The sequence below is a fragment of the Mustelus asterias genome, chromosome 26 (assembly GCF_964213995.1).
Source record: "Mustelus asterias chromosome 26, sMusAst1.hap1.1, whole genome shotgun sequence".
In the NCBI taxonomy this organism is placed as follows: Eukaryota; Metazoa; Chordata; class Chondrichthyes; order Carcharhiniformes; family Triakidae; genus Mustelus; species Mustelus asterias.
Window position 1 is genome coordinate 37541464 of NC_135826.1, and position 22505 is coordinate 37563968.

The 22505-nt window shown below is 44.0% G+C and overlaps 1 protein-coding gene across 1 annotated transcript; it reads left to right on the forward strand.

The window, feature by feature from the left end:
- Positions 1–1267: 1267 nt before the first annotated feature.
- Positions 1268–21356, forward strand: LOC144479584 (ras-related protein Rab-11B-like). Its single transcript, XM_078198477.1, has 5 exons — positions 1268–1743; positions 9776–9971; positions 11302–11495; positions 15664–15744; positions 20623–21356. The coding sequence occupies exons 1-5, from the start codon at positions 1704–1706 to the stop codon at positions 20763–20765; spliced, it is 654 nt and encodes a 217-aa protein (XP_078054603.1). The 5' UTR covers positions 1268–1703; the 3' UTR covers positions 20766–21356.
- Positions 21357–22505: the final 1149 nt, after the last annotated feature.

Here is a 22505-nt window from a genome sequence, read left to right on the forward strand (position 1 = left end):
ATTGAAAGATTTAGGGAGGCAATTCCTGAGTGCATAGCCTAGGCTGCTGAAGGTGTGGCCACCAATAGCGAGGCAAAGGATGCATGAAGTCAGAGTCAAAGGAATGGAAAATTCCTGGAGGCTGGAACAAGTTACAGTGCTCGGGAGGCATGAGGTCATGAAGAGATTGAAACACAAAGTTTTAGGGGACAAGGAGCCAATGTGGGTCATTGGATGCAGGAGTGATGGTGAGGGATGTGATATTTTGTAGCATAGTACTATTTGAGCTGAGGTTTATGGAAGCAGAAAATTGGAGATTGGCCAAGAGAACGTTGGAACATATCTAAAGGCGACAACTACATTGATGAGTGTTTCAGCGATAGATGAACTAAACCAGAATGGAGGTGCTTAACATTACGGGGGTGGAAGTAGGCAGTGAATGTGATGTAGAGGATATGGAGCATTGCGGGTATTCTGAGGTTATAAACAGTCTGGTGCAACCCTGTGGCAAAAATAGAAAATAGAAGCAGGAGTAGGCCATTTGGCCCTTCAAGCCTGGGCAATGGAAGAGGATGGAATCTGTGGGCAGGATAAGGAATCTGTGCTGTCGGCTGAGGATGATGGTTTCAGCATTCCCAGTGTTTAGTTGAAGGATATGTTGGCTGATCCAAGACCAATGTCAGAGAAACAGTCTTGACAGTTGAGGGGTTGGGAGGTGGTGGGTACAGCTGTTATCAGCCTACATGTTACACGGTGCCGACATGATGAACCAAATGACCTCATGCACTGTAATGATTGTGATGTGAAGCTGACCACATGTCAAAGGATGTTTAAGGGACAGCATGTGAATGAGGGTGGCATAGCGGTTAGCGCTGCTGCCCCAGAGACCCAGGTTCAATTCTGACCTTGGGTGATTGTGCAGAGTTTGCATATCCGTGCCCCCCACCCGTGTCAGAGTGGCCTCCAGATGCTCCGGTTTCCTCCCACAGTCCAAAGATGAGTAGATTAGATGGATTAGTCATGAGAAATGTGTGGGGTTACAGGGATAAGGCAGGGTGGGCAGGGCCTGGGTAAAATAGATCATAGAAACCCTACAGTGCAGAAGGAGGCCACTCGGCCCATCGAGTCCGCACCAACCACAATCCCACCCAGGCCCCATCCCCACATATTTTACCCACTAATCCCTCTAACCTACACATCTCAGGACACTAAGGGGCAATTTTAGCATAGCCAATCAACCTAACCCACACATTTTTGGACTACCCTGTCAAAGAGTTGGTGCAGGCTTGATGGGCCGAATGGCCTCTTCTGCACTGTCGGGATCCTATGAGGAGGCCATGGGGTGCTCTAGGGGCCTTGGTATGGGGACAAGATGAGAAGACATTGTTGCGGATATTGTGTCTGTGACCCCCTTCCCCCCCCCCCACCCCCAATGGGTAAAACTGGAAGCAAATAAGGGTCCACGGAGTCTATCATTGTATATTTAAAAAGTCGCCATAACATTTCCAGGGGTGAAGTTGTCTGGGCGATCCCATTTTGTGTCGCAGTCAGTGGGGTACAGATACAGTACCGCTTTAAGCGTGACTCTGCCTCCGCCCGCTCAATCCCGGAAGATCTCGGCTTCCTTCCGAAGCTTGAGATTCGGCAGAAACCAGGATCTTGATGACTTCTTTATCCGGTGCGGAGAGGCGAGTGAGCGGGCAAGGACAATAAATTGGCGGAAGATGGGGAGCAGAGAGGACGAGTACGATTATCTGTTCAAAGGTGAGATTTTATGAGCAGTGCAGCAACCGGCGAATTCATTAATGTAACCCCCTTTTCCCTCGGCACTGGAGGTGGGGTTTGCCTCTTGCTCACGCCAGCCCTCGGATGCTTTATGGTGATTATTTCGGGCAGAAAATCTGGTGCAGACTGAATGCGAAGAGTCGGGAATTGCACTGGGGCCAGTTGTGTCCTCGAATCTGTCTGAGCAGCGAGAATAAAAGGAGGGGAGGGGGGCAAAAAAGCGGCCTCATAATCTCTGAGACTTATTATTCAACCCCCCCACCCCCACCCAAGTAATTTTCCATCACTTGATCTTGATTTGAAATTGGCAGTATGAGCCGGTGATACCTTGAGGATCGGGTGGGTGGGGTTTGGCACCGACTGCTTCCTTCCGTCCTTTGCTGGGAATTGGTTCAGAGTTCGGTTCAAAAAGAAAAAAAACATCATTCAATTCCTTCTGGCTGGTTAGTTATTTCATATGTCAGTGTATATACACACACACTGACGTATGAAATAACTGATAACACATGTACATCTGCTAAAATGTCTACATTTGTAGACTTGTCACATTGTAATATAAGCCTTCTGTCAGGGTGTAACACAAGGACACTTGTGATCTGAACTTGATATTGTGTGCTCACAAACAGGCCTAGCTGATTGTTAATATAGATTTATAAAATGGCAATAGGATATACAGAGACACTGCAGAAACTCCCAATCGGGTAGAGGCCACCGACTGCAATTATCGTTGACACAACATGAATTGGGAATGTTGACATGGCAGTTTACAATGGTAATGTTGACACTTGAAAAGGAAACCACAAGCCGTGCAGCGACTCTCTGACAGAGCGTCTTACTCAGACCCACCACCCTACCTTATCCTCGTGACAATGGCTAATTTACTACGGCCAATTCCCCTAATCAATGCATCTGTGGAAGGAAACTGGAGCACCCAAAGGAAACCCACACAGACGGTAAACCAAGGCCGGAATTGAACCCAGGTCTCTGGTGCCATGAGGCGGCAGTGCTCTGTGCTGCCCTGGCTCAACAGACACTACCAACTACGTCACATGACCTCTTCGATAGGTGAGATAATGGAGACAAAAACTTTGCAGTCATTCAATGGTTGGTAACAGTAATGGAGTTGGGACTCTAGGTTTTATTTTTCAAGATGAACTATTATGGGCTGTATTGCCTTCCTCACACACATCTTTTGAAGGTTTTTTTTTGTAAAATGCACTGTTTTCTTGGAACCCAAACCCATGCTGCTGCCTGCATCCAGTTTATCTTTACCTCATTGTTGTGCTCACCCATCCCAGCTGGGTTCAGTCAGATTAGGTTCCAGTCTACTACTTGTTCCTTCAGGCAAAACGTGATTAATACCTAGAAGACTTTCTAAGTAGGGTAGTGGAGGCAGAACTCTGTAATTCAAGAGATGGTTAGATGCTGTAAAGGTGGGTAGGGAAGGGTTTGCAAGTTGCTTTCAAAGCATAAGCTGGATGGGTTGAATGCTCTCTCTGAACCAGAGGTTATGAATATCTGCACTACCACTGATGTTGCAATCGCCATTCTACAAGCTGACCATTTTGCTGCATAATATTGTTTTCCCTCAGAGCTCCACTTTCCCCCACAGGGTGCAAGATTGTATTTTGGAGACAAGCATATATACATTTAAAGTCTCATGGTTTCTTCCAGCATAGTCTGGTATTGCTTTGTTTTCACTGTCTTGGAACTGGCTCTGTGCTGTGTGTTTGTTACTGGTGTGTAGCCATCTGGTGTGTGAGATGCTCCACCTAGTTGCTTTTATCTAGTGGTGCTTGGCTTATAGCCTCAGAACCAGCAGAGGTTAGTGAAGTGAATAGGAGAAATTAGACAACTGATTCTGAGCCAAAATAGGACACTGAGCGAGACATTTTATGCCTGTAACGAGGAGAATTCTGCCACGCTGCAATTTAGAGCTCATGGTAAAGGGGAAAGCCATATTTTTATTTAGTTTCCCTCCATCTCTCCTGAAGGAGCTGGCTGTTGCCTTTTAGTACATTTTCCAGTTTCTTTTATTTTTAGATATTGTCTCCAAATTCCAATTTACATCTTTCAGTCAGTTATTCCCAGTCTTTGCGCACATGGCAGTTTAAATTAAATATCCCAGCTTGACTGCAGTCAGAATACCCTGTTTTTTCCAAAAAAAAATAATTCAAGGGATGTGGGCGTCAGTGCCAAGGCTGGAATTTATTACCCAATGCTAATTGCCTTCAAGAAGCTGATGGTGAACCACCTTCTTGAACTGCGGTTAGGAAGTGAAGGATCTCCCACAGTGTTGTTGGGTCAGGAGTTCTAGAAATTTGCCCCAGCAACAGTGAAGGAATGGAAATATGTTTTCAAATCAGGATGTTGTGTGTCTCGCAGGTGGAGGTATTCCCATACACCAGCAGCCCTTGTTCTAGGTGATAGAAGTCATAGATTTTGGAAGTGCTGTCCAAGAATCCTTGTTCAGTTACTGTAATGCATCTTGTAGCTGGTGCACACTGCAGCCATGGTATGCTGGTGATGGAGAGAGTGTTGTAAACCTGTCCACCATCTTAAACAATCAAGCAGGCTGCTTTGTCTTGGATGTTGTTGAGTTTCCTGTTTTATTGGAGCTGCATTTATCCAGGTATTTTGGGATGTGTGTATCTCTGGCAAGGCAAGACCAGCATTTATTCCCCATCCTTAATTGCTCTTGAGATGATGGCGAACCGCCTTCTTGAACGTCAGCAACCTACAAGGTGTACGTGCACCCATAGTGCTGGTATGGCCTTTCATAGAAATCATAGAAATCATAGAAACCCTACAGTGCAGAAGGAGGCCATTCGGCCCATCGAGTCTGCACCGACCACAATCCCACCCAGGCCCTACCCCCACACATTTACCCGCTAATCCCTCTAACCTACGCATCCCAGGACTCTAAGGGGCAATTTTTAACCTGGCCAATCAACCTAACCCGCACATCTTTGGACTGTGGGAGGAAACCGGAGCACCTGGAGGAAACCCACGCAGACACGAGGAGAATGTGCAAACTCCACACAGACAGTGACCCGAGCCGGGAATCGAACCCGGGACCCTGGAGCTGTGAAGCAGCAGTGCTAACCACTGTGCTACCGTGCCGCCCAAGTACTCCATCACATTTCTGATCTGTCCTTTTATGGATAGTGAAAAGGCTTTTGGGAGTCAGGTGAGTCACTTGCCACTGAAACCTTGCCTCTGATCGGCTTTTGTAGCCACAGTATTTACATGGCTTGTCCAGTTAAGTTTCTGGTCAATGGTAACCACCAGGATATGGATTCAACCTTACCATTGAAAGTAATGGGAAGAGGGTTAGATACTCTCTTGTTCGAGATGATATTGCCTGACAGTTGTGTAGCACCATTTAGCAGTCCAATCCTGAATGTTATCCAGCACTGCACGTGGGCACAAACTGCTTCAGCATCTTTGGAGTTGTGAATGGTACCAAAAACTGTGCAATCATCAGTGAACATCTGCAATTCGGACCTTATTATGCAGAGAAGGTGAAGCAGCTGATCATTGGTCCTAGTACACTGCTTGAGGAACTCCTGCAGCGATGTTCGGGGGGGCTGAGATGAACAGACTCCAAGAACCACAGGTATCTTTCTTTTATGATAACAATGACTCCAGCTATAGTTTTCTCCCTGATTCCCATTGATTTCAATTTTACTAGGGCCACCACAAAATTCCCAGTCTTGTATCCCGTATATTATTTCCAATTCGTTATTATTCATTTACAGAATATGGGTGTCGCTGGCTAGGCCACCATTTATTGCTCATCCTTCATTGTCCTCGAGAAGGTGGTAGTGAGCTGTTGTCTTGAATCGCTGCAGCCCACGTGCTGTAGCTACACCCACAGTGCTGTTGGGGAGGATTTTGACAAAGTGACAGTGAAGGAATGGTGGTATATTTCCAAGTCAGGATGGTGAATGACTTGGAGGGGAACTTTGGATGGTGGTGTTCCCGTGTTTCCTGTCCCCTTGAGGTGGTAATGGTCGTAGGTTTGGAAGTAGGTGTCTGAGGAGGCTTTGTGAGTTCCTTCAGTGCAGCTTCTAGATGGTGTACACTATTGCCAATAAGTGTCAGTGGTGGGTTTGTGGCTTATGTATTCAAAATTGCTTTTAACAGTCTCAGTACATTAATCTGACAAAGTGTTCTCACCTGAAGTAATAATAAGCTGACTTTTGTCCCAGATATAGGCTTGCCTGTCATGTATTTTCACGATCTTTGTTTTACTAACATAAAATCTGCTTGTTTTGTTTAGTTGTTCCATCTATGGAAATTCATTTGAAATTGAGTTGTTTAAGGTTATAAATTTGTGCCAGTACCGTTCTACAGTGTGATTAATATAATGCTTTCCAATTATAATGCAATGTTTTATCCTGTGATTAACATTGGCTGTCTTGCACACTAAAGTGGATAAAGGCTTCAGTGATGGAGCAGAGACACACAAACTGAAAGACCCTGGGTTTTTGGTGCTTGTTCTGTAGCTGATCTCATTTTGGAATCGGGTTAGAGACATTACAAAAGCGTGAGCAACCCTGAATTGGGATGGAAAGTTAAAGGAGGGGAAAAAAGGAAACAAATGTTCAATAAATAAGCAGTTAATTTTGATAACTACATAGAACTTGCAGCACAGAAACAAGCCAGTTGGTTCAACAGGTCTGTGCCAGTGTTTACGTTACACACGAGCCTCCTCCCACCTTTCTTCATTTATCCCTATCAACTGATCCTTTCCTTTCCTCATCATGTGTTTACCTTGCTTCACAATAAAGGAATTTATGCTTCGTCAACTCTTTTGTGGTAGTGAGTTCCACATTCTAATCACTCTCTGGGTAAAATGAAGTAATAAACACTTCACAAGTAATGAAACTTCCAGTTTGGGAATTTTCTAATCTTGCAGCTGTTAAATTTCTTCTCTTAAATTTTAATAATTAGCAGCTGCAATCGGTAACAGACACCTTGTGACCCCTGACAGAATGGAGGCAGAATTCTGCAGCATCAGCCTTCCTTTACTCGGTTATCAGCTGACTCCAGCTGACTTGCCGGACAGCAATTTTCCTTTGTGTCACCAGTGATGTGTTAACCTCTTTGAAAGTCACTCACGATTGTGGCCATTACCTTACCGTAAACATTTGCTGGTGCAGGTACCAGCTTCCCTGTCATAACTCAGTTAAGTGGCCAATCCTCCATGAGTGAACTTTAACAGTGAGTGTTGACTAACTATTTGATCTTGAGATCTTAGGCTAAGCCTAATCTTACCCTCCTTCGAAAAAAAAGGATTCCTTCTACGGAGGGATCTCCCCCAATTACGTCGGGGACCTGGGGTGGAGGGTGATGCATGCAGCAGTTCCGCACAACCGTAGGATTTGCTGGTTCACGGGCTCCGAAGACTGCCTTTTCTGTGGCCTTGTGGAGTCCGTGGACCATGTCTATGTTTTGTGTCTTAGGCTGCACTCCCTTTTTGTTTTCCTAAAGAACCTTTTATTGATGTTTTGTTTACACTTCAGTCCCACACTCCTGATCTACGGACACCTGGTGTGGAGAGGGTCGGGATGGCGACCTCCTCGTGAACCTGCTCCTGGGCCTGGCGAAACGCACCATTTACAGGTCCAGGCAGCGGGCGATCGAGGGGGCCGTCTATCCTGACTGTCTGCCCCTCTACCGCGGCTACGTTCACGGCCAGGTGTCCCTGGAGAGGGAGCATGCGGTATCCACGGGCGAGGTTGATGCCTTCTGCGCCCGTTGGGCACCGCAGGGGTTGGGGTGCGTTATTGACCCTGACAATCACATTTTAATTTGATGTTTTTAAGTTTCCTTTGTACTTTGATTTTTGTTCGGGCTGTTCCCCCTCCTTTTGGGGAGCTGCCCCTTTTACTTTGTCCTGACTTAATCTGAGTTTGTTTATTTGGTTTGACCTAAAAAGAGGGCAAGATGTCTTTGCATGCACTTTCCACCTATTTGTTACTGAATAGCAATCAAGAGCAAGAACCTTGGCTAATGTTCTCCTCCCTAATACTCACCTGGCAGGGGAGAGTCAATGATGAGGCAGGGGACAAGGCTAGCCCATTGCACTTTGGGTGTACTGACACCTGCGATTGTGGTTTGCCCAAGCTAGGGTAGAGTAAAGGATCAGAGTAGCCAATGAGGTTAAACCGAGGCTTTACCTGATGCAATTTTTCAAAGCCATCTTGGCCTGTTCGCTAAGATGAAGCGTCAGATCAAGCCCGGGAGGGGGTGTAATGTCTCATCCTGTCAGTTTGGATCTTGTTTGATCGAGTCCAAGATGGGCTGCAATGTCTTGCCAGCTTGGATTTGGTTTGTCCCTCGTGAGGACCGTGATTGGACCTAATTTGAATGGGCTTTTTTGGTTAAAGTACCGAAGAAAAATATAAGCCACTTGTTGCTAAAGCTAACGTAGAACAGAGCACAATTAGAATTTGGCTTAATACCACACATGACGCTCCACTCCCCAGAAACAGTGAAGGAGCTCAAACTACTGACATAGGCCCATTTTGAATCACCTTGCAGAAGCAAGTTAACGTTCATCTGCACAATTCTATTGCATGTCTGTAATGCAACAAAATAAATAAATAAATGGCAAAAAAAACAACGAGCCTCCCAATGAATGTATCTGGTTTCTGTTTTAACAAGAATCTATGCCTTAGTAACCAGCAGATTCCCCGAGCATGATTCAGACTGTAACCTGTTGGATGACCTTTCTTATTCTGTAATTTGAAAGCCTCAGCTGGTCCCCAAATGTTGGCTGGGAACAATTCTCACTTTATCTGTTTCTCAGCTGTGTTCACTGATGCTGAGAGTGAACCCTGGACAGATATACCAAAATCGTTCACAGGGCTGAGGCTCACTGCGGAAAAACACAACTATGCTCCTTCTCATGAGGGAAATATACAACCAAAACAAAGGCAGCAGCACAAGCCACAGATACAGTGGAGAATTGCCAAGAGTAAGCATCAGAAAATTGAGGAGCTGACAGAATTTCCAGTCAGGAACTTGAATGTTTTTCAGTATGGTGGAATTTTGTGTTCATCAAGCTGAAGATCATTACTGTTGTGGACTCTTGTTATTGTTCTTTGCATCAAGTTACTCACAAAGGTTTAGATAAAAACCTTTACCACTGCCATAAGCATAGCGGTGTAACTTTCCAAAATCTCTGCACTCCTCCAATTCCAGCTACTTGCGCTTCCCCAATTTTAACTTTATCCATTAACAGCCAATTTCAGCTGTTGAAGTCCTAATCTTTGAGATTTCCTGTCCATACCACTCTGCTTCTCTCATCTCTTTAGATGTTCCTCAAAATCTACCTCTTTTTGACCGTACTTCATGTAATTAGAGAAGGGTTCTGTACAACCATGGATCGGATCATGAAAAAAGGCAGCATTGTGGATTTGTGCCCGGATTCTGAGTTTCCACATGCCAGTGTGTTAGGGGAGGGGACAAAGATGCTAGGCACACCTCTGTGAAGTGAGAGCAAAAATCAAAGGATAAATCACAGAATTGTTACGGTGCCAAAGGAGGCCATTTGGCTCATCATGCCTGCACCAGCTGTCCAAACGAGCATCATGGTTTAGCATAATTCCCCTGCCTTCAGGAGGGCATTACATGATTAATTGAATAGAAACCACATACAGAGGTAATCATCCAATGCTCTCTTGAATCCCTCGATTGAACCTGCCTCCACCACACTTCCAGGCAGTGCATTCCAGACCCAAACTGCTCGTGATAAGTTTTTTTTTCTCTCATCCCATTCACTTATTTTGCAAATCATAATAACTCTTGAAAGGAAAACTGGCAGTGTAATGGTAGCAGGCCTCCCATTCTTTGGATTAGGGATGGTCTGAACCATATGTAGGCTCCTGAAAGGACTAGAGGACTGAATAGCTGTGAATGACACATTCAGTCCTCATGTGATGGTTTTATCGTGAGACTTGACTCTGAAACAAATAATTTCAAACTACTTCCCTTCTAGTTGTGCTGATTGGAGACTCTGGAGTTGGAAAGAGCAATCTCCTGTCGAGGTTCACACGTAACGAGTTTAATCTGGAGAGTAAGAGCACCATTGGAGTGGAGTTTGCCACCAGGAGTATCCAGGTAGATGGGAAGACCATTAAAGCACAGATCTGGGACACAGCAGGGCAGGAGCGATACCGTGCCATCACTTCAGCGTAAGCATCTTCTAAAATTATTTTCTTTCCCTTGCCTCTATCTCTGGGACAGTGGGCAGCATCCCCGTCCCTGCCTCTGAGTCAGGATCTCCTGTTCAATTCACAGCCCAGGACTTGACGGCCCAGGAGGGTGTGCTCATAGCAGGCCAAACAGGTTGGTAATAGTGGGAGAGATTCCATGTGATGGAAATAAAGTCGGAGCCTCTATAAAACTACCCATAGTTCAGCCCACATCATGTGTGTAAAAGTGCTTGTTGCCACACTGACTTGTACACCCTGAGTGATCTATAACACATCACCACCACCTCTATCTCCCTGATATCCGCAAGACCAACTATCCGCTATCACAATGCACTCCAAATTTCTGCACTGTCACTTTAGACCAGCTTCAGCAAAATGTGAATAGCTTAGAATGAGCAGGTTCGGGCAGCACGGTTAGCACTGCTGCTTCACAGCAGCAGGGACCCGTGTTCGATTCCTGGCCTGGATCGCTGTCTGTGCGCAGTCTGCATGTTCTCCCCGTGTCTGCGTGGGTTTCCTCCAGGTGCTCTGGTTTCCTCCCACAGTCCGAAAGACGCGGTGGTTAGGTACGTTGGCATGCTAAATTCTCGTTCAGTGTACCCGAACAGGCGCCAAAGTGTGGCGACTAGGGAATTTTCACAGTCACTTCATTGCAGTGTTAATGTAAGTCTATTTGTAACTAATAAATAAATAAACTTTTTAATAAACTCTGATTTCCCCTTGATGTCTCCTCCAATCATCAAACACAGTCTGTTGCAAGAGCTGGGCAGTGGTGGCTGGTGGAATAACTCTCCCCTTCATTAGTTATAATTTGTAGGAAGTCTTTCCCTTTTCTGATCCTTATGTTATGGTGCTGGGTATTTCAGGGCTACAATTCCACAGTGCTGACTCTTGCTGGGCACCAGTTGCATTTTCATTCGGTGTCTATTCTATATAGGTGAACCTGCATATTTGATACAAGAAGCTATTCAATGGTGCTGGGGAAGGCATCAGTATTCGCCCCAACTTCACCATGCGTCCATTTTCTCACTGAGTCACTCTCAGTGATGAGCAGGAAAGCTGATTTTCACTTCCAGTGGAGCACTGAGGCAATTGTAGCATCTTCATTGCTACCCTGTCTCAGTACAGCTAATTCAGTAACAGATCAGGGATTGAGGAAGGAACCTTCCTGCACTCAATGGCTGAGAACCACAGCAGACAACTTAAGTGTTTCCTTTGACTGTTTAAGTTCCACATCCACATTTACTGCGGGTTTTGGCAGGTGAGCAAGAGTGAGGACTGATGCTGTCATGGTTGTATGCTCTCGCAGGTACTACCGTGGGGCTGTGGGTGCTCTGCTTGTTTACGATATTGCCAAACATTTAACCTATGAGAATGTCGAGCGATGGCTGAAGGAATTGCGTGACCATGGCGACAATAACATAGTCATCATGCTGGTCGGAAACAAGAGTGACCTCCGTCATCTGAGAGCTGTTCCAACAGATGAGGCACGGGCTTTCGCTGGTAAGTCACGTGGTAGTTTGAAACAGTCTAAAATCTGAGTTTTTAAATTCTCATTACTGTACTGAAAGCTGGTGGGAGGCTGTGGAACAGAATAATGTGCAGAGTGGTGTTGATGAGTTAAAATAAGTCATTTTTATTCTCCTGCTATCACCCCCTTCCTCTTTACTTTGAGTGCAGTAGCACCTGTACAACTCTGGCTAGCTGCTCTGGCACAGATACATGTTGAGTTATCAACCTGTTAAATACTCACAGATGTGATGTTTGGGTTCTGTTGAGGAAACTCTTTATAATTTTCTTAACCTGATCTAGAGTTTACCTCTGGGGTCAGACTAAGACCAAAGATGGGCTCCATTGATGTCTCTAAGGCTTAGTATTTGGTTTCTATTTCAGTCAAGCTATTCGATGCACTTCTGCAGCTTTCAAACCCTGTTGAACATAAGAACATAAGAAATAGGAGCAGGAGTAGGCCATCTAGCCCCTCGAGCCTGCCCCGCCATTCAATAAGATCATGGCTGATCTGACGTGAACAGTGACGTATTGTCGCCTTGCCTTCACTCCTTTCAAACTGAGACAGTATCAGTAAGGCAAACTCCATAATTTCCTAATTAAATAATTTATATAGTGCCTTTAACATAATACTGTGTCCTAAATAATATTATGGGTGGAATTTCATGGGGAGGGGGCAGTTGGCTTATCACTTGCTGTCCTTTCAACCCCTCTTCCAAGAATTGGCTGGCAGCTGATGGACCATAAAGAAGCCCTCCTGCAGCAATAATGCACTGTCCGCACACTAAACCGGCGAAGAGTGGAACTTCCTCTCCCCATTGAGAGGAAGTCCCAACCTCCTGAGCTGCCAGCCAGTCTGATTGGCCAATGGCTCTAGCAATTCCAGCAGTGGCAGGACTGATTAGTGGGTGCTGCTGGGACAGTTAGCATCTCCGTGAAGAACAGAAGATGGATTCCAGAACCTGGGCGAGCATCCTAGGGAGAGGCTCTGAGTAGTGAAGGGTGGGCTTTGGAGACCAATGGGGAGAAACAAAGTGAGGCAACATCTTTGGAGGAGAGCGCCCCTGATATCCAAAGGACATCTGCCAAATGCTGTGCCTTGCCACTTCCTTCCTGCCTTTACAGAAATTGTTTTTCAAAAGCAGGCTCCTCACCCCCACCAACCTACCCTTAAACTGAAACTTGCCAACCGTTTTATGGCAGGAGCAGTATGAATATGGGCCTATTGGCTTGGTGACAAGCTCAATCACCTGTTAATTATTTGTTTAAAAATAGCAGGTGGGCTGCTGTTTTGGCACCGGATTTTTTGGGGGGGGGGGGGGGTCGGGGTCGTCAGCGGGACTGTAAACTGTAAAATGCAGTCCTATTGAACCAAATATGATAATGATTCCACATAAGGGAACTTTAAGCTTGATGACCAAAAGCGTGGTCAAAGAGCTAATTTTTAAGGAGTGTAATTGAAGGCGGAATCAAGGCAGAAGTGTAGGAAGGAAATTCCAGAGTTTGGGGTTTGGCAACTGAGGGAATGTCCACCCATAGTAGAGCAATTAAAATCTGGAAAGCTCAAAAGGCCAGGATCAGGTGAGTGCAGATATCTGGGCAGCTCTGGAGACAAGGAATGGTGAGACTGTAGAAGGGTTGGAAAACAAGAATGAGAATTTTAAAGTCAAGAAGTTGCTTGATCATGAGTCAATGTTAGTCACTGAGTGCAGGAGTGATAGGTGAATGGGACTTGGCGCAAGTTAGGAGTTTTAGATCACTTTGGGTTTACAGAAGATAGAATGTGGGACAACAGCCAGCAGTGCATGGGAATAGTAAAATCCAGAGGTATCAAAAGCATGAATGTGGGTTTCAGTATCAAATGAGCTGAGCTGGGGCAAAGTCAGATGTTGTTATGGAAATGGGCCGTCTTAGTGATAGCGTGAATATACGGCCAGAAGCTCGTCTCAGAGTCAAATATGACACTAAGGTTGTGAACAGACTGATTTAGCCTCAAAACTGTTTGTGGGAAGAGGAATGTCATTGGTAGCTGGGGAATGAAGTTTGCTGTGGGGACTGAAAACAATGCCTTCAGTCTTCCCAATATTTATGTGGAGGAAATTCCTGCTCATTCAGGACTAAAAATCAAGAGATTTGGCATATAATTCAAATATAAACCGAAATAGAACAAAACACCCGGAAAAGTGGATGCAATATAGTCAAAAAGGAAACATTGCTCCTTGTAACCAAAATATTAACAGTATAGAAACTTTTGCCCTCTAGGAAAATATACCATAGTTATGTATAAATCTACTGGAATATGCCAAAAAGAAATATTAACAAATCCCTAGGTTCTGTGCTGCGGCAAAGATGTATTGAAATGGGAAGACAGATCAACAGTGCTGGAAAACCTGCTGGATGCAGGAGGGCTGGTTCTTGGTCTAATAAAACATTAGGCATTTGCACCTTGCTAAATCACCTTGGAAATGTGTAATCACGGCCCTTACAAATCTTTCACTAATGTTCCATTGTAAATTGAAGCCATTTAAAGAACATGAATACAACTGAACTGAAGTTTGACAATGATTAAAAACAGTGCAGACTTGATCATTAGTAGAGTGGTTACTTCCAGAAGATGATTATCATCATCATCCACAACCTGTCCATGACTGCTAAAGCCACTGTTCACGGTAAAACTTTTCAAAACATTGGCCTCATTTGCAGGCAAGTGTGTGTGTTTAGAAAGAAAACTAAGTCCTCGCACGAGGTCATGAATGAGGATTGGAAATTGCACCTTTCGTGAAGAACTCTGCAGTACTTCCCTCACTTCCTACAACTGTAATGATTTTGTACATTTGAAATTTGTTGAGATAATTTTAAAGGAATCAACAACTCTCTCCATCTCTTTGGATTCTCCTGATGGCATAAAATGTACACTTAATAATCTAATATTACTTAGTGTAACCTGTGACCTGCAAGCGTCTGATAGAACAATCCCCCAATTCTTCTGGGAGAATGTGCATACCTGTTCAAATGCCATGTCCAATGATTCTCGGAGACGAGGATATCTGTATGTGTAATTAGTGAAGTTTGAGATTAACTAAAAATATTAATCCATTCCTTATACGAGTTACAATGGATCTGAACAGGGGGCCTGACCAATAAAGTGGCTTCCTAGGACTTAGACAATGTGGGTCACATCTTGGGTAAGTCAGAAATCTCAGCTGCCATAATGATGCAAAGGTTCCTTTCGGTCCGTGATGTTACCTGGCTCCGAGATCCATACGGCAGGACTTTTTGAGTTGACAATTCTGACTTTTTTAAAAGTCTTAATGAATATTGTATATGTTTTTGTGGACATCAGGTGGCATTTCCACTGATAGTCTTGGGCATGTTGAATTATTAGTAACTCTGGTTGTCCCTTTAAACCACTACGGTTACTTTCTATTTGGAGTTGATCTAAATGTCATGATATTTGCAGAGCCTGTTTCCTGTTGGTGTTGGAAGTTACTCTGAATTGACAGCACTTGGTTCCTTTTCTTTGGCAGAAACTAGGTTATTACAGCAACAACTTCTGATGTTTTTAAAATGTACATTTTATAAGTGTCTAGGTGCAAAGTCTGAATGGGAATACATCCCATAACTTGTATATGTTGCTAATGAGTCTCTCCCGGTACTGCTTGGGGCCAGAGGTGACACGATCATATGGACAGAAACATTACACTGTGCAAAACACACTCACGATGTGGTCACTCTAAGGTTAAAACATTTAATTATAAGTAAGTGGGTTCATGCACAAGTGAACTGAGGTTGCAGATATTGTTGCTCTGTGTTCTGTTCTTGGAACATTTTTATGTTCGCCTTTGTCTGTTTTCATTTTAATCTTTCTTTGCAAAAAAACTGCATTCAACGGTCTCTGAAACATCGTATTTCAGATAGAATGGTCAACAGGGAAAGCTACATATATAAATCTTCTATATTGTTTTTTGTGGTATAAAAAGGAAGGGTATTTGAATAACATTTTCTTTCACCCTAACTTTTCTTCTGCTACAAACTACATCCAAAAAACCCCCGCATGAATAGATCCTCCTGGAGCTTCCTGATCTCTAGAGGAATTCACATTGAGGGGTTTGTCTGGACCATTGATTATTAATTGGATTTCTTCTGTTCCTTTTACATATAGAGAAGAATTGTCTTTCATTTATTGAAACATCTGCCTTGGATTCAACTAACGTAGAGGAGGCTTTCCAAAATATCTTGACAGGTAAAAGCAAAAACATTTAGAAAGGAATCGGAAAGAGGTGCAGAAAAAGATTCATGAGAATGGTTCCAGGGATGATGAGTTTCAGTTATGATGATAAACTGGAGAAGTTAGGACAGTTTTCCTTTTTGAGAAAAGAAGGCTGAGCGGAGATTTGATAGAGGTATTCAAAATGTGGTGTGCAGTAGACGGAGAAAATGTTCCCACTTGTGACAGGATCGAGAACAAGAGGGCACAGATTGGCAAAAGAAATGAAAGGAGAAAAAAACATTTTCACATAGCAAATGGTTAAGGTCTGGAATGCATTGCCTGCGAGTGAGTTAGAGGTTTAATGGAAGCATTCAAAAGGGAATTAGAATATTATCTGAAAAGGAAAAACGTCAAAGTACGGGGAGCAGGCAGGAGAATGGCACTAAGTGAATTACTCACTCGGAGAGCTGGTGCAGACACAATGCACCAAATAGCTTCCTGCACTGGAACAAAATTCCCTGATTCTGGGTGAAAAAACTGTATCTGGATTCTTGCTGAGCAAGTTCACACTCTAGATCCTGCTGTCAGTTGATCTCAATTGGGGAAATAAAAGCAAATTACAGTGGATGCTGGAGATCTGAAATATAAACATAAACTGTCGAATAAAACTCAGGACTGGCAGCATCTGTGGAGAGCGAAACAGAGGCAATGTTTCAGAACTGAAGAGAGGTAGAAATGTGATGGTTTATGTTGTTGAAAGAAGAAAGAGAGGGTCAGGTGGAGCTAAAGGGAAGGTCAGGGATAGTTAGTGTTGGGGGGAAACTAAATGACAAAGATGTTATGGAACAAAAGGCAAATGGGGTGGTAATGTCGTAGTAAAGGAACAAGGCATTGGTTGAGAGTCGGTTTTAATAGCAGAACAAAGGTCAGCACTGCCTGGAAGCAAATCATCAGAACAAGATACAAATTGGCATTAGGGGGAATAAAATCTACAATGGAGTTCATGGCCTAAAGTTGTTGAACTCAGTATTGAGTCCTGATGGCTATAAAGTACCGAATCGGAAAATATGGTACTGTTCTTCAATCTTGCACTGGGCTTCACTGGAACATTGTAGCAGGCCAAGGACCGATATGTAAATGTGAGCAAGTTGGTGAATTGAAATGGCAAGCGACCAGAAGTGGACTGAACGGAGGTGTTCCACAAAGCAGTCACCCAGTCTGCATTTTGTCTTCTCGACGTAGAGGCGACTGCTGTGTGAGCAGCGAATACAGTGGATTAAATTGAAAGAAGTACAAGTAAATCACCTGGAAGGAGTGTCTGGGGCCTTGGAGGGTGATGGTAAAGGGGCAGGTGCAACATCTTCTGTCATTGCAAAGGAAGGAGCCCTGGGAAGGGGATAAGGCTTTGGGGATAGTACAGGAGTGGACCAGTGCATCACACAGGGAACAGCCTTTTTGACAGGGGAGGTAAGGGGAAGAGGTGTTTGCTGGTGGCAAAATGCTGGAGCTTGCGGAAAGGGCAGAGGATAATCCTGTGACTACAGAGGCTGGTGAGGTGGAAAGTAAAGAGGGAGAGGCGGGGGAAGGAGCCCGGGAAATGGGTCGGACAAGTTTGAGAGTGTGATCTCAATTTGGACTTTGTTAAAACATGAGAATTTGCTTATTGGACTGCACTAGAGGGGTGAAAATATACTCAAGGTTCCTGCTCCTGATCTGTGCCCAGTGACCCTGCTGGAAAGAGAGTTTGTGTTGAAATCAGAATTGTATTTGACGTTGCTGCTGCTTTTCCTCCCTCTACTCCCTACAGTTGAATAACCAGATTATTCAATCTGGCAATCATTGTTGGCAATTGAATATGAACAAGCATTTATACAGTGCCTTTAACACAGTAAAAAAATTCCAAGGTGCTTCAGAGGACTTTAATCAAACAAACTTTGACACCGAGCGACATGAGGAGATGTTGGGGTATATGGCCAAAAGGCAGGTTTTACAAAGTACAGCACAGGAACAGGCCCTTCGGCCCTCCAAGCCTGTGCCGATCATGATGCCTGCCTAAACTAAAACCGTATGCACTTAGAGTCTGTATCCTTCCATTCCCATCCTAATCATGTATTCATCTAGTTGCCCCTTAAATGCCACTATCGTACCTGCTCCATCACCTCCCCAGGCAGTGTGTTCCAGACATTCACCACCCTCTGTGTAAAAAAAAAAAAAACTTGCCTCACACATCTCCTCTAAACCTTTCCCCACGCACCTTAAACCCATGTCCCCTAGTACTTGACGTTTCTACCCTAGGAAAGAGCATCTGACTATCCACTCTGTCCATGCCACTCATAATCTTGTAAATCTCTATCAGGTCACCCCTTAACCTCCGTCATTCCAGTGAGAACAAACCAAGTTTATCCAACCTCTCCTCATAGCTAATACCCTCCAGACCAGGCAGCATCCTGTACCCTCTCCAAAGCATCCATATCCTTCTGGTAGTGTGGCAACCGGAATTGTACACAATATTCTAAATGAGGCCTAACTAAGCATCTGTACAACTGCAGCATGACCTGCCAATTTTTATACTCAATGCCCTGACCGATGAAGGCAAGCATGCCGTATGCCTTCTTGACTACCTTATACACCTGTGTTGCCACTTACAGTGATCGGTGGACCTGTGCGCCCAGATCTCTCTGCCTGTCAATACTCCTAAGGGTTCTACCATTCACTGTATAATTCCTACATGCATTGAACCTTCCAAAATGCATTATCTCACATTTGTCCAGATTAAACTCCATCTGCCATTTCTCGCCCAAGTCTCCAACCGGTCTATATCTTATTGTATCCTCTGACAATCCTCTTCACTATCCGCAACTCCACCAATTTTTCTGTCGTCTGCGAGCTTGCTAATCAGGCCAGCTACATTTTCCTCTAAATCATTCATATATACTGTGAAAACAAAGGTCCCAGAACTGATTCCTGTGCTACCCTCTGTCTTCTATGGCCAAAAGCCAGTTCTGTATCCATCTTGCCAGCTCTTCTCTGATCCCGTGTGACTTCACCTTTTGTACCAGTCTACCATGATGTACCTTGTCAAAGGCTTTACTGAAGTCCATATATACACCATCCACTGCCTTTCTCTCATCTATCATCTTCATCACTTCCTCGAAAAACTCGATCAAGGTAGCGAGGCATGACCTCCCCTTCACAAAACCATGCTGTCTATCATTAATAAGTAAGAAGTCTCACGACACCAGGTTCAAGTCCAACAGGTTTAATTGTCAGCACTAGCTTTTGGAATCTCAGGCTCCTTCATCAGGTGAGTGAGGACTTGTGTTCACAGACAGGTCATATACAGACACAAACTCAATTTACAAGATATGACCTGTTTGTGAACGCAAGTCCTCACTCAGCTGATGGAGCCTGAGACTCCGAAAGCTAGTGCTGCCAAATAAACCTGTTGGACTTTAACCTGGTGTTGTGAGACTTCTTACTGTGCCCACCACAGTCCAACGCCGGCATCTCCACATTATCATTAAAAAGACCATTTGTTTCCAAATGTGAATAAATCCTGTCCGTAAGAATCAATAATTTCCCTACCACTGATGTAAGGCTCATCGGCCTATAATTTCCTGGATTATCCCTGCCGTCCTTCTTAAACAAAGAACAACATTGGCTATCCTCCAGTCCTCTGGAACTTCATCTGCAGCCAATGAGGATGCAAAGGTTTCTGTCAAGGCCCCAGCAATTTCCGCCCTTGCCTTCCTCAGTATTCTGGGGTAGATCCCATCAGACCCTGGAGAATTACCAACTTTAATGCTTTTTAAGACACCCAATACCACCACCTTTTTGATATCGACATGACCCAGAATATCTACACAACCTACCCTAGGCTCCTCATCCATCAGGTCCCTCTCTTTGGTGAATACTGAGGTAAAGTATTCATTTATTATCTCGTCCATTTCCTTTGGTCCCATGCATAGATTCCCTCCACTATCCTTGAGTGGACCAACCCTTTCCCTGGCTACCCTCTTGCTCTTTACATACATATAAAATGCCTTAGGATTTTCCTTAATCCTGTTTGCCAAGGACTTTTCATGATCCATTTTAGCCCTCCTACGACCTTCCTTAAGTTGCTTCCTACGTTCTTTACATTCTTCAAGGGCTTCATCTGTCCTAAGCCTTTTAGACTTTACAAATGCTTCCTTTTTCTTTTTGACAAGGCTAATAACATCCCTCGTTATCCGATACTTGCCACATTTATCCTTTATCCTCCAGTACATGCCAGTCCTGAATTCCAATCAACTGACATTTGAAAGACTCCCACATGTCGGATGTTGATTTACCCTCAAACAGCCCCAATCTACACTCTCCAGATCTTGCCTAATATTGTTGTCGTTAGTCTTCCCCAATTTAACACCGAGGACCACTCTTTCTTTTGAGGAGACCCTTGAAGATGGAGAGTGGCAAAGAGGTTTGTGGGGGGAATTCCAAAGTTTAGGGCTGCAGTAGCTGAAGACATGGCTGGCATTGGATCGGGGATGCGCAAGAGAACAGAATTGGAGGAGTGCAGGTATCTCCAATTATTGTGAGACTGGGAGGGAGAGGTGATGGCGTGGAGGAATTTGAAAACAAAGATGAGAATTCCAGAATTGTGGCATTGCTGGAACAAGAACAAATGTAGATCAGTGAGTACAGGGGTGATGAATGGCACCAAGTGAGAGTTAGGGCAGGGGCAGCAGAGTTTTGATGAGCTTCAGTTTGTGGAAGGTGGAAGATGAAAGGTTGTAGTCCAGAATCAAATGTGAAGAATGACCATATGAGTAAAATGGTGCAGGTTGCTCAGTGCCTAATACACAGGGGCTGAAAAATAATTTTATAAAAAGTGGGATTACAGAGTAACTAACATTATTTTTCCTTTTCCAGAAATTTACCGCATAGTTTCTCAAAAGCAGATCTCGGACCGACTGACTCACGAGTCACCTGGCAGCGACGTGGTGGAGATTGATGTCCCCCCAACAAGCGACGGGCAGAAATCTAATAAACTGCAATGTTGCCAGAATATGTGACTTAGTGCAGCTGCTCTCCTGGTTCCCCACTCCTGCCTGTGCGTTGTAGTGTGTTTGGAACGCTTCTGTCGAATGCCCAATATGATTTAATCTGTTTCTTTTGGATTTTTTTTTGCTGCAACTACAGAACAAATATTTCAAATTTTCAAAATAAGCAGCAATTAATTGCTTGAAAGATACTGGTGATAACACGGGATCCCTCTCCAAGTGACCTGGAAACATGCTGTCACTAATTCCACGATAGGTTTACAGCCCCTTGGTTTCAGCTGAGGTTAACAATGCAGAGTCAGCTGAAATACTTTCCCCCTCCTGTTTCGGGGCCTAGTTGCTGGGATGAAAGCTTTGCCTCTCTGCTGGCTCTTAGGCCTGAAGGGGGCGAGAATGGGATTGTCTCATTCCAGTTCCAACTGGGACTGGATGAACAGTGTAAACCAAGAATAATTCAGTCTCTGACCATCAGAAATCACAAGGCAATAACCTGAAGTAACTTTCAAAGGAGAAATTATTTATCCAGAAATAAGATGGTGAAATACTTGTTATATTACAGAACTGCTGCAGTTTTATAATTAATAAAATTCAAAAATAATTGTATTGTGAAATTCTAGGAGTGTTCTCAGCCTGTTCTTGTATTTATTTATCAGTAAACAAGCTGCTATATCAGAGACCAAGTCTCGTGCCCATCTATGTGTCCTATTCCTATCTCAGCTTGCATGTCTCTAGGGCTCTTCAGAGCATTTTACTGGGTGGCGAGCAGAAAGAAGATGGAGGGGGTGAACACATTTGAAGAGGCTTTAAAAGATATTGAAGGAAGAAGAGTGGCGATAGGGCAGGGATGCTGAGGGAGGCGTTCCAGATGAAAGTGGTTTAAGAAATGGCCACTTACAGTAAGTAGAACATAGGAAATGAAAAGTCTGCCAATATTAGGGAAGTGGAAAGTATGTGTGGCATTTCACTTCAGGAAAAGAAGATGGAAGTTAATAAGTGCAGTTAAACTTCCTCTACTCTGCCACAACCTTGAAAGGTTGGTCCTTTTTGCACCGGTGTAACTTTTTTTCCCCTATGTTCCCCCAGGCAGTAGCCTCTCTGAGTGAGATTGCTTAGTTAAGAACAGTTTGATCTTATATGTTCATTCACACTTGGAAATGGGTTGATTGTATTCCAATTTAGTGACGTGTATATATTTAGTGACAGGTATACATGTAAATGTTAATTAAATTGATGTAAAATAATCTTTAGGGACTGGGAAATTGTTAGCAATTTTCAGAATAATGTAGGAGTGAGTGGATTCTGTCGATCCCTCGTGTAAGATAACTTGGCTTTCAATAAATTCCTTTGATTTAACATTAGAAGGCTGTGCAAAAAGTCAGCCCTCAAACCTATTTCCTCCACTTGTGGCCTTTTCTTTGTCTGATTATTTCATCCTGGACTTCCCACGTCACCTGCTAATCCCCAATTTGACAAACATTAAGTTCCTTCCTCTAGCCCCTCTGAAACAAAATTCAAGCTATGCGGGTAAAAATGCTTCTAAACTTTAAATCTCCCTTCTGAACATGTAGCGATCCAGTTCTCTTCAGAGGTTGCAAATGACTCCAAATTAACTAGTTCCTGGAGAAAATACAAACTGAATAGACTCCCAAATGTTTCATTTTAGTAACTGCACAGAATGCTTGACACACCTTGCATATAAGTGTAAAATGTCCATCAGCATAACTTTCTGTTCCTTTCTCGTGTTTATCTCAG